Source organism: Protopterus annectens, chromosome 9.part0 (genome assembly GCF_019279795.1).
Source record: "Protopterus annectens isolate FY-2018-M chromosome 9.part0, PAN1.0, whole genome shotgun sequence".
NCBI classification, from domain to species: Eukaryota; Metazoa; Chordata; order Ceratodontiformes; family Protopteridae; genus Protopterus; species Protopterus annectens.
The window spans coordinates 718085487-718101696 of NC_056743.1; the positions used below are offsets into that span (position 1 = coordinate 718085487).

Here is a 16210-nt window from a genome sequence, read left to right on the forward strand (position 1 = left end):
TGGGTGGAATCTCCCAGATATGCTCAGAATTAGTCCAAAATGATACAAAAATCACTGAACCCACAGACATTGCCAACATACTGGCGGACAGGTTCAGTGCAAACTTCACCCCCCTCTCCCCCCCAAAAGGAGAGATAACTATCCCAGTGGAGTGTAGCCTCCCAGACATCTCAAATGCGCAGGTAAAAGCTGCTCTCTCTAAAAACACAGCATCAATGGGACCGGATGGTGTCCCCGGCTGTGTGCTACACAAACTCAATGAGGAACTAAACCCGCACATAAGGCAGCTGTTTAATCTTAGCCTTACCACAGGATACATGCCCAAGGAGCGGCATACGGCAACTGTGGTCCCACTCCACAAAGGCGGAGCCTCTACGGACCCTGGTAATTACCGCCCCATAAGCTTAACAAGCCTGGTCTGCAAAGCTATGGAGAGGATCATAATGGAACTCATAAACAAAGACATAGGGGACTTGCAGACATTGGACCCGACCCAGTTTGGCTTTGTCAAGGGCAGATCATGCCTTTTGAACTTGGTCGACTTCTTCGAAACAGTCACCAAGGCCATTGATGAGGGAAAGGCAGTCCATACAGCCTACCTTGACCTTGCAAAAGCTTTCGACACAATACCCCACTCAGGTATTATAGAGAAACTTACCAGCTTAAATGTAAACCCATATGTCACAAGATGGGTTGCAAACTGGCTAAAGGACAGAACCCACAGGGTCAGAGTTGCTGGCACCATGTCAGACTCCAAGCCGGTCACAAGTGGTGTCCCACAGGGCTCAGTCCTTGGCCCCTGTTGTTCGGCATCTACTTCTCAGAAGTACAGGCAAACATAGGAGGACTATGGCTGACAAAGTTTGCAGATGACTGCAAACTGGGCCATAGTGGAAAGTACATCGGACACAGATATCCTTCAGAGGGGTCTCACGGAAACTGATAGCTGGTGCCAGAGCCATGGCCTGAAGTTAAATGCCAAAAATGTATAGTCATACCCTTCGGGAAAAACAAGGTAACCCCAAGCTACCATATAGGTGGCAATCCACTAAGCACAGAAGAGGTTATCAGGGACCTGGGGACCCAGGTTGACAGTGGCCTTTCTTTTGACACTCACATTGCTAAAGTGGTTAGAAAGACCTTCTACATTGCCCACCTGATCATGAAGGGATTCACATCCAGATCAAGTGAGGTCATTGTTCCCTGTACTCTTCACTTATCAGACCAATGATCGAGTACAATGCCCCATTCGGGATGTATCTCACCCGATACCTGCAGCAATTGGAGAGACCCCAAAAGTTCCTCACCAAAAGGATAAAGGGATTCCAAAATCTGTCATATGCTGCCAGACTGAAGAAACTCCAGCTCTATTCAGTTGCATACCGTCTGCTCAGAGGTGACCTGTGCCTGACATACAAGGCCATGTCCAACCCGGAATTAATGGACATGCTCCACCTCAAAAAATCCAAATCTACCAGATCCACTAGAGCAAGCGACTTAAACCTTAGCACGGATATAAATAAGACATGCTGGAGGGATAGATTTGTCACTCAGAGACTCCCTATGCTGTGGAATAAAGTCCCGGTCCATGTGAGGCAGAGCACCTCGCTGGCTCTGTTCAAGAGAAATCTTGACCGGTGGATGGGAGATCGTAGGTTTACCCCGGGAATCATCTCTGTGTCATTGCTGGACAGAGGCAAAACAAACTAATGGACACAATATTTTTTAACATAAGGGGTGGCGTAAGCCACAAAACTTTGGGCTAGGCTTATAAATGCCTTGGGGCAGATAGCCTAGTATAAACCTATGAACCTAAGAATGCAACTGCAGTCATAACATATGGGTTGTCCTGCCTCAGGCAGCCCTCGGTCGGCCGAATTCCAAAGTCTGGGTCTGGCGTCGGCTGGTGTCGCCTCCTCTCCGACGTCACAATGGCTGGAGTATAAAGGCATCGGCCGACGCCATCTTCTTCAGTCTTTCTTGCCGCGGTGCCCGAAGCAGAAGCAGAAGCAGTTCGCAAGTGCCGGTCGGTCAGCTCCTGTGTTTTCAGTACCGAAGTCATCTAAAAGCTAAGTACCCCATTGGGGAACATTTTTTCTTGCCTCAGCCGATGTCAGAACAAATTGAGAAAGTTAATAATTGTTTGTCTTGTGGTAAACAAATACCTCATAAGGACTTCCATTCTTACTGCCTTCCTTGCCTGGGCCCAGACCACAACGTCTCGGCCTGTGCTGCCTGTGCTTGCTTTAATAAGCGCACTCTCAGGCGCCAGGCAGAATTCGCTGAAGACTTTTTCGGTGAATCTTTCGCGTATGTCATGCCATCGGATCAACCGACAACTCAATCTGCCAAAAAACGAAAAGACTGGGACCGACATCCTCGGCCCGCGTCCACCACCGATGCTACTCCTAAACCCTCCGCTAGTGCTTCGGTCCCTTCGGAAGCGGTAATTCAACCACTGCAGGCCGATGACACAGCGTTAACACGACCTTCGGTCTCGGAGATCTCTCTGGTGCCGGTGGTTGATTTTCCTCCGGAAACCGAAGTTCTGGATCTTCCCGACACCATTTCTGTAGACAGGGTTATTCCTGCATGTGGGGCTGCTAGGCCTTCTGTATCCATGTCCATAAAGGCCTTTGCGCGTGCTAGGGCTGCCAGCCAGGCCAAGGCCCATCCTAAACCTGCTGCTCAGGCCCCTTCTTCTGATAAACAGATCATGTCTCTTGCTGCAGATCTTATTTCTCTTATCGGGGGTCTCAGCCTCATCCAGACAGAGGTTCTCAGCCACCTGCAGAGAAAAGGCCCAGAACTGAGCAGGCTGACAACCTCTCTTCAGATGAAGCCTCTGGGGATTCTGAGCATTCTGATACCCAAGAAGAATCCTTCCAGGCCTACGAGGACTCTGATGCTGAGGAATCAATCCCCTCTGCCTCCCCTCCAGAGGATTTCTCGTTTGGTGAAGTCCTGCACTCTATGAGGGAACATTTTAGATGGCAGGGTCAGGAATTCTCTGATTCCAGGAAAAGGCTGCGTACCTTCCTCAAGCTTCCCCAGCACAGACCTTTAGCTATTCCTCCAGTTATGGATGTTTTGGATGATGTTTTCTGACTCCAGTGCTAACCCTGATTCTCTCCCCCCTGCTCCTGTCAAGCCAGACAGATATTATAGGGTCCCTGACACTCACAAGCATCTCTTTAAGGCCCACTCTGTGGATCTAGAAACTATTTCACAGGGCCCCAAGGGAGTGGCTACTTCCTCTGCCAAAAATCCACTGCCAGCGGACAGGGAAGCTAGGTCCCTGGAGAGATGGGGTAAAAAAGTTTATACCTCTGCCACCCTAGCCATGAGGTCACTTAACTGCCTTTTTCACATGTTTCAGTACCAGGATTTTTTACTGGATGATTTACAGAAAAAGTTAGCCTCTCCTGAGCCTATCGATAGAAAGGCATTGCAGGAACATATACATAACACTCAGCAGGTTAACAACCATTTTCTTCAGTGTAGTTATGATGCATTGGAAGCTTCATGTAGGGCAGCTATGACTGGGGCTGTGATACGTAGACATGCTTGGCTAAAAGATCAGTCTTTGCCTGACCATGTTAAAGTAAAGTTACTTGATGCACCTCTGGAAAAACGGAAGCTTTTTGGTGCTAATGCACAAGATGTGTTGAAATCCATTGAGGAAAAAGCTAAGTCAGTACAGACAGTCAAGGATTTCCTTCAGGTTCAGCCACCCAGATTCAGCAGAAACTGGCCTTCAAAGAATTGGTCCTTCCCAGGCTCTGACAAGTTTCAAAGGGGAAAAAGCAGGCGTGCCCGAGGTAGAGGGCAATACCGAGGATCCTACAGGGGCCGCCAATGGCAACCTACAAATCCAAGAAGTGGCGCAGACAGCCCAGCTGCACCACAAGGACAATCACAATGACTTGACTTTCATACCGCCTACAAAGGCTCAAAGAGAAGCACCTTTGGGCGGAAAATTATCCTTATTCTCAAAAAACTGGCATATCTTGACAAAGGACAACTGGATTCTGGATTTAATAGACAAGGGTTACAGATTCCACTTCCATACTTTACCAATACGACAAGGCATGCCAAACCTGCCACATCATCAAAGGGCAGAGGCACTCACTCAGGTTTCAAAGCTGTTAAGTATAAAAGCAATAGAAAGGGTTCCTCCTCAGGAACAAGGCCAGGGATTTTATTCAAGACTGTTCCTTGTTCCAAGAAAAGAAAACAAATGGAGACCTATACTGGACTTGTCAACTCTAAATACTTTTCTTATTGTGCCAAAGTTCAAAATGCTGACGCTACAGCAACTCCTTCCCATGCTGGGCAAGGGGTCTTGGCTGGTCACTCTGGACCTCAAGGAGGCATACCTGCATGTCCCAATCAGACAAAGCTGCAGAAGATACCTCAGATTTCTTGCAGGAACAGAGCATTATCAATTCTCATCATTGCCGTTTGGCTTATCTACTGCGCCCAGAGTGTTCACGAAATGCCTGGCATCAGTAGTGGCACACTGCAGACTCCAGGGGATTCAAATATATCCCTACCTGGACGACTGCCTCATACAAGCAGACAACAAACAAACCTTAAAAGCAAACTTGGACTATGTCATTCAGCTACTGCAGGCCTTGGGATACACAGTCAGCATTCAAAAGTCAAGACTACTGCCATCCCAGCAGATTATTTTCCTAGGAGCCAAACTGGACACAGAAATTCAAATGGCCTACCTCACAGAGGAAAAAACAACAGCAGTTACCAAAGTACTTCAAAGGTCTAGCAAAACTCTCCCAGCTGACTGCAAGGAAAATCCTGCAGGCCCTGGGGTTCATGGCATCTTGCATTCTTCTGATACCTTTGGCAAGACTTCATATGAGAAAGCTGCAATGGTATTTAAAAAGCTTATGGTCCCAACACAGCCAAAGCCTAGAGGACATAATCCCACTAATTCCATGTCTGCAAAAGGAATTTTTGTAGTGGGCTCAAGCAAGTCAGTTAAACAAAGGCATGTCTTTCAACAGACCTCAAGCAGGTCAAATGATTACAACAGATGCCTCAGATCATGGATGGGGGGCGCACATGGAGGGCAGAGGCATTCAAGGCCTATGGACACCAAAGGAAAGACATCTGCACATAAACCAAAAAGAGATGTTGGCAGTGATTCATGCAATCGAGACTTTCAAAAAATCACTACAACAAGGACATTTGCTAATAAGGACAGACAACACCACTGTCATGTGGTATATAAACAAGCAGGGAGGCACTCATTCTTATCCCCTCTGCAGACTAACAATGCTTCTCTGGGAAAAATCCCTGAGTCTGAAGATACATTTGCAATCCCAGTTTGTGCCAGGCAAGGACAATGTACTGGCAGACAACCTGAGCAGAAATTTCTGGGATCCACACGAATGGATGCTGCATCCTCACATTTTCTCACAACTAACAAAGACATGGGGAAGACCGGACGTAGATCTCTTTGCTTCCCACTTAAATCATCACCTGGAAAAGTTCTGCACAAGGACCCACCATCCTCTAGCCTGGAATACGGATGCTCTCTCCTTCAGCTGGAATTCCCTAAAAATGTATGCATTCCCTCCTCTACCTCTGCTGACCAAGGTGATACTGAAGATCAAAGCAGAAAAACCAACAGGCATTTTGATAGCTCCAGACTAGCCAAGGCAACACTGGTACCCACTGCTGTTGAGCATAACTCGGACCAGACTGTGGCTTCTGACCCTATGGCCCCTGCTTCTAACACAACACAATTACAGGACGGTCCATCAAAACCTGAAAACATTGCATCTGACAGCCTGGAGGTTACCATAACTCCTCCAGCTAACTCTCTCTCCAAAACAGTTCAAGAGATCTTACTGGAAGCATGCAGACCTTCCACCAGAAAAACCTATTCAGCCAAGTGGAAGAGATTCAGCATCTGGAATGCCAACAGGGGTCAGGACGCAACATTACTGAGTATACCTCAGATATTAGAATACTTGGCAGAAATGTTTCATACTGGACTCTCATACTCTTCTATAAAGATTCACGCCTCAGCAATCTCAGCAAAATACAATTGTGACCCACCACTGTTTTCACATCCTTTGCTAAGACGGTTCCTAAGAGGGATAAAGGATATCAAACCTCCCAGAAAACAGCCAGTACCTGCATGGGACCTCAATTTCGTTTTGGAAAAATTAACTCTTCCTCCTTTTGAGCCAGCAGCAACTTCAGAAATGCAATTTCTATCATGGAAAACGGTTTTTCTATTGGCAGTCACATCTGCAAGAAGAGTCTCGGAGATACAGGCACTCATGGCAGTGCCTCCCTTCCTCATTTTTCATCAGGACAGAGTTTCTCTAAGAACCAACCCTACATTCATGCCAAAAGTTATTTCCAGGGTGTCTCTAAATCAAGCTATTCACCTGCCTACTTTCTTCCCCAATCCTCAAAATAGGGGGGAAAAACTGCTGCATACTTTGGACATACACAGGCAACTACGCTACTACTTGGACAGAACTAAGGCCACCAGAAAGTCTGACCAACCGTTTGTGGCCTATGCTGCTGGAGTACAAGGAAAAGCAATCTCCAAACAAACAATTTCAAAATGGATTGGACACTGCATCAGATTCTGCTACTGTTTCCATGGAAAAGGTGTGCCAGCCAATATTAGGCCACATTCCACCAGAGCTATAGCCACATCCACAGCTTTCCTAAGAGGAGTGGCAACAAAGGACATTTTAGAGGCTGCTACATGGATCTCCGTGCATACATTTACCAAGCAACACAACCTGCCCTTATACTCCAGATCCCGAGCAGGCTTTGCTTCGGCAGTCCTGCAGTGCATTTTAGCTACACCATCCCTCTCTTAGTTCCATCCACCCCCAGCTTGGCTATGGTATTCAACCCATATGTTATGACTGCAGTTGCATTCTTGAAGGACATATTACAGTTTTGTACCTACCATAAATGTAGATGTCCGATAGATATGCAACTGCAGTCGGATTTTCCCACCCTCCTACCCCTCTGCAAATTTCTTTATGGGTCCCTACCCCTATTCCTATTAGCTGGGGGTATCTCCTATGGTGTATCTGTTTATTACTGTTGTGCATGTCTGGAATTTTTTATCCATTCACCAAATTTAGCCTTCCTAGGAGGGCACCTGGCATCTGGGGCAAGAAACACTGAAGAAGATGGCGTCGGCCGATGCCTTTATACTCCAGCCGTTGTGACGTCGGAGAGGATGCGACACCAGCCGACGCTGGACCCAGACTTTGGAATTCGGCCGACCGAGGGCTGCCTGAGGCAGGACAACCCATATGTTATGACTGCAGTTGCATATCTATCGGACATCTACATTTATGGTAGGTACAAAACTGTACTTTGTTTGCACTGCTAATTTAAATATGCCCCATATCTGTTCTTGCCATACTTTGAAACTGCATTCAGTTTGGCGTATTTTTTCCTATCTACATATTTTGATCTCCTTTCCTTATCCACTTCTAAATTCCCCACAGACAGCTATTTTAGCTTCCTAATTTTCTTTCTATTTGGAATATTTTTGGTTGCCTCCTCCTGGACAATATCCTGAACTTCTATGCCTGATTCTTCAGGAATTCTGTCCATAAGGTCTAATCCCAAAAAAATCTATTCTTTACTTCCATTATATATTAATTTTGAATATTGTTGAGGATGGAGATAATAGAGAAAAATGGACTGATCGTAAGTCACATCTATGAATACAAATGTGTTATGCTCAATCCACAGTGTTCTCAGTTATCGCTTAATTCATAATGTGTATAAATGGTCTGAGTTTGTTTTCAAACAAAATAAAATAAGTAATTCAAATCTCTCCTACACAGGAATAGGGTGATGTCATAACATCAGAAGTGTGCTTTGCAAAAGCCTGCATTTTATGTGAGTCTGCAGAAATGTTCACTAGCAAGCAAATGTGTATCTTTTATTTATTTATTTATTTTTTTATGTATATATTTAAGTAAAGCTAAGGCTCAACTGAATCAAGGCTTAATTTGAGTGTACAGTGAACAGAAAACAAAGGTAAGATAATTAGCCATTGAATGTAGTCTGAATATTGTTGTCTTGAGAATAAGTTGAACATATATTAACTTGACAATAGCGCAATAGTGTATTTTGAAGAATAAGTGCTATAGCTATGTTTTTACAGCAGTAATAGAGATCAGTAGCAATTGTGATTTAAAATGTTAGGACAACAGCATGCTTGTGCAAAACTACGCTTTTAACGTAACACTTCAAATGTCACAAAAAAGCACTATCTCAGGCAAGTGTTCTGCATTATCACCGGTGAGCTCACGTCTTACTGGCCTGAACATTCTTCCTGTTTTCCTTAATTTAAATATAAACTTAGCAATAATAAGCTAACTTACTCATATCTTAATTAAAGCCAAAATATAATGGTCCCCCATTATAGTCAATGAGAGAGGCCATGCTGCAGGCAAGTTTAAGGACGTTCAGAGGGGTAGCAGTAGTGGGGAGGTAGGTGTGTGTATGTGTGTGGCAGTATTTGTGTATGTCTACATGACTATGAATGGTATCAGATGACTGTATTTGTCTGTCTGTCTGCCTGGGCAGTCACAGTAGAGGGGTTAGGTAGTGCTTTGAGATTGCAGGTGTATGTGTGTGTATTAGGGATGTATGGGTGAGTGTGCCTTTGAGTTCACAGAGTGAGAGTTTAATGCATCGTGCTGACTGAATATGTATGTATGTGTGTGTGTGTGTGTGTGTGTGTGTGTGTGTGTGTGTGTGTGTATGCTTACATGTGTATATAAGAGTGACTGGCTAGGAGAGATGCCTTGGCCAAAGTGATGATTGAGCTGTCATTTGTAATTAGCACCAAAAAGGGTTGTTTAGTACTAGTGGTAATTATGAAAGATGGTGGTTAACATTTCTCTGAATAACAATATACACAATTGTGTGAACTGACCCACCTGTATTTACTCCAGTAGTAAGGATTCTTTCTGAATCCCACGGATTAAGTAATAGAAAACGTTTCACTATTATTTAAAATTCAATAAACAAACTTTTCTAAAAGAAAACAGCAGAAGCAAGGTGAGAGGATACCATATATCCTTCTTAATCCTTTAAAAAGAAATCTTAGGACTCTCTACAGATTTAGTGTCATATATATTTAAGAAACAAATAATCATTATTGTTTAGTATAGTTGAAATTATTGCTACTTTTAGTTAAAATAAGAGATAATAAAGAACAATGTTATGTTTCAGTGTATGTGACTTTAAAGTATACCAGTGTGTAAGTTATAATATTTATGAATGTACTAGAATACCTTGTTTTCTTTTCATTAATTTAGAAGCGAGACTTTAACTGAAACAAATGGTAAGTGGTAACTTTATGTTTACTGCTGGCGGGTAGTAGCTGTATTTTGACAAAGCTTAGAGCTGACTGGCTTGAGTGGTTTTTGCCTTTGATCAGAGGCATGAATGTAATATGTGCCAGTCATCCATGAAGCAGAGTTAAGAAAGGCTCAGCACATGTTTATGTAAGCAGTATGACTGAAGATTAAATATTTTAAACACCTTGGAATAGCTAGTCTGTCTGCCACCAGAGGTGTAAATATCATTCACTTTGGTCCTCACAAACAGTGGGGGAATGATGGACTTCCCCTAGTGTGAAGTATTCATTATTCAGATTTTGTCATGCAGCTGTCTCCTCTTGTTGCTTCAGCAAACCCCAGAACATTTTAAAAATATTCCAAGGCTAATTACCTTCTACTAAGCAACAATTCAGCAAAATTCCAAGCCGCCCAAACTGTGACAACAATGGATAGCCAGGTGGCTCACTGATAGGACAAAAGTTGTTAAGACAGAGGGATCTACCTCCATAGAGGCCAATTGCTAACAGAGTCCCACATGGATTGGTGTTGGGGGTCTCTCCTTTTTGGCATCTACTTCTCTGAAATCAGTGCAAATGTTAAGGATTTCTGGCAGACAAAGTATGCAGATGACTGCAAACTAGATGTGGTCACTGGAATCCCCTAAAGTCACAGACACCCTTCAATAGGGCCTGAAAGAAATGGTGCCAGAGTCATAGACTAAAACTCAATGTGAAAAAATGCATAATAGTACCTTTGGAAAGACATCCACCCCCTTGTAATTAGCGCATTGCTAATGCACCCCTAAAAGTAGAATTAGTTGTCAGGATCTGGGAGTACATGTTAACAGTAACCTGACCTTTGCCCACCATGTGTCTACTGTGCTGTGAAAATCACTCTACCTTGCTAAACTTGTATGTAAGGGCATGGCGTACAGGTCCAAGGAGTTAATTGTTCCACTGTAGTTGTCTGTCATCAGATTGGTCATTGAATAAAGTGCACCTTTCAGCATATACCTGAATAGTCATTTGCAACAGCTTGAGAGACCACAGAGGTTACTCCCAAACAGTATACAGGGAGTGAAGAACAACTCCTATGTGGACCATTCTCATAGCCCTGTCCCTGTACTCATTCTCCTACATACTGTTGTTCGTCAGTCTATGCTTAGCCTCCAGGGCATCCTCACATTCCACACTGATGGATTTGCTGCAGATCCACAAAACGAATAGTATACAAAATACCCGTTCTAAGGACCTAAACCTTGTCTATGACATAAAACAGTACATTTTGAAGGGACAGGTACATGTCTGAAGGATTACTCCTTCAATGGAACAGGCTTCCCATCCATGTGAAAGAAAGCTTATCCCTAATACTATTCAAATGTAACTTAAGCCAATGGATGGGAAGTCAAAAATGTAATCCTGGTTTGGCATCTGTGTGCTAATATACAAGGGCATCGTGTGAATGCTTGATGTGTACAAGCCTAAATCATAACCATAAAATTCCTCTGGGGTATTAACATGTCAGCAGTACTTTTTATATTTGGATAAGCTTGGCTAGGCTTAAACATGGTTCTTGGGCTCTTTAGAATGTAGATACAAGTAGGACACGCCTTTTGCTCTTCACAAAAAAAGAAACACAAATAGAGTGAATACATTAAATGTAAAGATTTGAAACAGACTAACCTTGTAATTTAATGACTTACTTTTTATAAAACAATTTCTTAAACAAATACATAGTACATAGACTGCTATAATTTACTATATAGTAGATGCATTTAACTTCTAGTTTAAAGATTAAGAATACTAATCCGTTTACACTTTGATTCTCATGTTAATACATGTCTTGTTCATTTTTCATTTATGGAGAAAAGAGTCTACAGTAACAAGTTACAGGGAAGTGAATCAGTATACCTGATGATCACCCTACATTTTGGGAACTTGTTTATAGTTAATACTTATGTTCAAGGCAATATGTCATCAGATGAAATATAGCTACATTATTTGTACATAAAAAAGATGAAGAAAGTGAATCACACCAGTTGATTTAAAATATTTCATACAATTCAAATTAAAATTCAGTTGATGTGTTCTTATTTATACTTATATAAATAACAGTTTAAGTTTTACACAATATTTAAATCTCGTTAATTAGCATCAAAACACAGTACCTCTCACAGATTCATATCAAGGCCATTCCCACCTTGTAAGACCTCCTCCCCTGTGGCTGTACCTCTTTTTGCCAGGAAGGAAGGCCATGCCTGTCAGTCCTAGTGTAAATTTGGGAATACCCATCCAGTCACCTGGTTTATGTTTAAAGAAAGCTACTAATTCACACTGCTTAACATGCAAGACGTTTAGTAGGTGCTGGGTTATAAACCTGCCCCACCATCGTGTTTTCTTTATTTGTTGGTCAATATTTAGGGCCTTCATTCGAGTATTAGTAAAGATGTCAGACTTCTGGAGAAACACAAGGTCCAGAATAACTGTATCTTTAATGGTGCTGTAGCGAGAGAAAAACCTGCCCTCAAAAGTCCAAAAGAACAAAGGGATACAGGCTGTAGTGTCTGTTGTGTACTCAAGGACTTTAGGCCCCTACTTAACACATCAGGTAAACTCGCAATGTAAGCATGCTGTTAAACAACTATATATATATATATATATATATATATATATATATATATATATGTATATATATATATATATATATATATATATATATATATATATATATATATGTATACACACACACACACACACACAATAATGCCCAACACTGCAAACTGTAAAATACTCAGTCTGTTAGTGTGAACTTTCAAGGAAAATTGTGTACAGCTTGAAGATAGTTCTTCATTTTTATTCTCCATCTTCGGCATCGGTGCTGTCACCTCCTTTTCTGAAGTTCATCAAAGACACTTGCCATGGCCCACATGAGCTCATCACTTCATAACAATCACAGATTCCCATAACTGAATCTCTTATTACTCTTTTGTTGTACAGTCAGGCTATTCCCTTCACAGTTAATTAGCAACGACTTCATGACAGGGAACTGAAGACAAGAAAACTCACCATCAGTGCAGTACATGTGCATCAGAAATGACAGAGCTGTGCCACATTCTCTGTTTATCCTCCACCTCCTTCTCAGTGGATTGGCTTCTTTATACTTTTCTGACTTCGCTTCTCTTTACTAGCTGCCACCTTGTGCACTTGCTGTATTTATCCCATAATGTTTTTACATCTCCAAGCCCATCTGTTTTGCACCATGGGCTTCCTTCACTACATCCTTTGCAGCCTTGAATCTTACCCATTTCTTGTCTGTTCATTTTTCAGTTAAGCATCTTTAGCTGATCCTTCTCACTGCCTCCATGTTTGCACCCTCCCTCTGTTTTCCACAGATGAACTCCCACCACCATTGCTTAAGCCCCTTTATCAGACATGCATCCCTCCAGGTGATTATCTCTTTCACGTATTAGCTGCACAAGTTTGAGTAGTTATAAAGATTTCTTTTTAGGGGTAACCATTTGAGCATTAGTCAGCCTAAATGACTTGCTTGGAGCCCTCCAGTATACAAGCAGAGATAGAAGGATTTAAATCCAGGACTACAAGGATGATGTTGGTTAGCAGCTGTAGCCTTTAACCTCTCTGCTGTAGTGTCACCCAACAATATTTTATACTTAGATTTCTGTATAAATGTACAATTTTTACACCTGCTAAGCAGATGTATTTATTTATTGTTAATCATGGCAGAGCACTGATCCACATGGTCATTTTTTTTTCAGATTCAGCCCAGGTGCACTATATGATTAAGTGACTTGCTTGATGGTGTATTAGGCAAATGCATTGTTAATATTATTATCATTGTTAATTATTATAGTTACTATTAGAGCATATTATTTATAGGCCAGTTGTTATAGGGCAAATTGTTTCTGTCCTACTGTATACTTTTACATCCTTAATGTATGCATTTTACTATAGGCATTCCACTGAGACTTTCCTTAGTATTGTAGTATAAGAGAGCATTTTTGTATAGTCCATTGAATAAAACTTTGCAATGATTAAACAAATGCACATCAAAATCTGAAATGAACTAGATATTTTGATGTTGGTTATGTGTATGCACACGTGTACTGTGTGTGTGTTTTATTCTGTTACTGGTTAAGTTGGATAAGTGATTCTCATTTCTTAAGGCTTCCAACCGTGGCATTAAGAACCCTCAGTCTGTGGAACAGAAGAAACGAAAAAAGGAAGAAATGGAAAAATGTGACATGAACCAAGGCCCTGCAGGAGAAGGAGGACTCAGGGTAGGTATTTAAATTTGTTTTGAAGAGTTGGGATGTGCACAGTTATACTAACAAGTCAGCTGACATTATTCCCAGTACTAGTACTGTGTTTTCCATAGCAGAACAGCTACTGTAGCATCTGCTTTTGAGGATTTTTGTGCTTCAATTTAAGTGATGTGTTATGTAGTACATGTGGTGAAGGAAAAAGGGGAGAGATAATGTAAGGATTAATTCTCTTTTGAAGAGTTTAGATGCTCACAGTTTATAAGTCAGCAGTCATTACTAATAATGATAGCACTGATTTACCATAGTAGAACAGTTACTGTGGCATCTGTTTTTGAGCATTTTAATGGTGCATTGCTTAGCGGTTGTGATTTTTACTTTTTTTTTTTTTTTAAATCACCCTTCCAGCCTTCAGCCACAGCTAAATTGCTAAAACTGTTAACACAGACAAAGAACTTATTGATCAGTTAGAGCCACATGAATGTTCACTGGTGCCCATCCAATGCTTCCTGACATTGTGTTCCAACTTTTGATGAGCAGTGCTGGATAGGAATTCAAGTTGGATTTGGTGTTGGCTGTTAGTTTTAATACCAGCAAGGGTGAGAGACTTCAGATTGGTTTGAGTTAGTGCTCTAATTGTCCTGTAATTTGTTGATTTATTTGCTTATGTGGCTGCCTTTTGTTGATCAGATTAGTCCTGATAGGCATGGCCTATCTTCAGGGAAGACCCGAGGTGGTACTCATACTGAGAAGGGAAATATGATGAGGACACCAGTGAAGTTCATATGGGATAATTGAGATGATATTTCTCTGCTTTTGTCTCTTTTTGTTGACTTGGACTATATTGGTATATTTGTAATTTGTTTTGTTTACTAACCAGGTTGATTGGCTGGTACAAGACCCATTTTAGCCATTACCCAGGCCAAAAAGCTAACACAACAGTTATACGATTACAACACAAATGTACAAATTGAATGAGTAAAGGCATCTGCAAAATACTTATAGCAATAAAGAGACTGAGTTATACCCAGGATAAAGTAAGGTGGTGGCAATGTAGTTATGAAGTAAGTGCAGCTTCAAAATACAACTTATCAGTGTACATACAGTCGGACCCTGCAGCTGTCTTTATCCCTGTTTCATCCTTACTTATGTCATATCATCACCACCTCTTTTACTGCTTCTCATTCATCCTACCTCCCTCTTCTCTTCACATCTCTCATATGTCTTCTCCTTTCTACTACTCTTCCCTCTGCATGCCTCTCTTAGCATTTTTCTGTCTTTTCCCCATGGTATCCTTTCCTGCAACTATTTACACTCACCTCTTCTGATGTCTTCATACCTCTCTATATAATGATATGCTGCTATTCCTGTAGCGTAAGACATCTCATTCATTATGGCTGAATCTGATCTAAAAAGCACAATTCTATTTTTCTGCCCATGTTTTGACATTGTAAACTGCTTCTTGAACTAAATGTTGTAGCATATTCTTGCATCTGTAAATACGTATACATTTTTTAGCATAGCCTTGTATGTGTTAATATATTTTGCTAATTTCTTATGTGACCTTATTTACTTGGGCTGTGTCTGCAAGTGGTCCATTGAAGTCAGTGCACTGACCCAGTAAACAAATATTAAAAAAGAAAGAAAAACAAGTTATATGTTTAGGATGAAGTGGAATACTGTTAAGTCAACATAAGTGTTAATGTCAGAAGTAGAATTAACATTCTGTACATTAGTTGGGATTGTTGTAGTGACATGGTCAGTTAACCAGCATCTTTGAATCCACTTGTATTCATTGGTAGTGAAATCTTTTGACATTTTCTTGAATTTTGAAAGATCCTGTATGGCTGTAATATCATTAGGTAGATTTTTTTCAGAATGCTATGGTTAGTTTTGTGAAAGATTTCATATAAGGCTATAAAAGTAGAACCTGTTTAGTTTAGAGTTGATTATGTGAAGAATCATGAACTGAAAGTCTGTTGCTTAAAAAATGGGTGGTACCTGTCACAAAATTAAGTATATTGAACAATAAGTTGAATTTGCTGCAGTAGGGAGCCATTTTGCTCTCGCAGTAGAGGTGCAGTTGTGCTGCCTGTGATGTGCAAGGTTGATAAAGTGAACATATTTGTTTTCATTGGTCTGGCGTAATGATATGTTGTGCATTGGAAGACTGGCAGTTAGTGTAAAGCATATTTTAATCTAGGAATTAAGACATGCATTGCAGTGGCTCTGTGTGCTTCATATGTGAGTAAGTTAGAAATGTTATAGGCCATTTTTAGCTGTTGAGAAACTAAGGATTGTGTTGTTGCTGTTAATTGTTAAAAAAGAAAATGAATCACCAAGTATGATTCCTAGATATTTTGCTGTTTTGTATGAGACAGTGAGATTCCTTCAGGGCTGTATATTTCTGGCGGTGATATGTTGATACGCTTGGTAGGCAACCAAAAAAAAAAGCGCAAGCTAAAACAACATAACAAAATTAAAACTAGTAAAAAAAGGGAAGCACCCTGGAGCCAGTCCAACAGTCTCCGAAAGGGAATCAGTAAATAGTTTTTGAATA

At 41.4% G+C, this 16210-nt stretch overlaps 1 protein-coding gene across 1 annotated transcript in view; it reads left to right on the top strand.

The window, feature by feature from the left end:
* LOC122811478 (small VCP interacting protein) overlaps window positions 1–16210 on the top strand; it is a 246555-nt gene that overhangs the window by 150867 nt on the left and 79478 nt on the right. The window contains exon 3 of the mRNA XM_044083341.1: window positions 13555–13668. Coding sequence (XP_043939276.1) covers window positions 13555–13668 — 114 coding nt within the window. The remainder of the gene's footprint in view (window positions 1–13554; window positions 13669–16210) is intronic.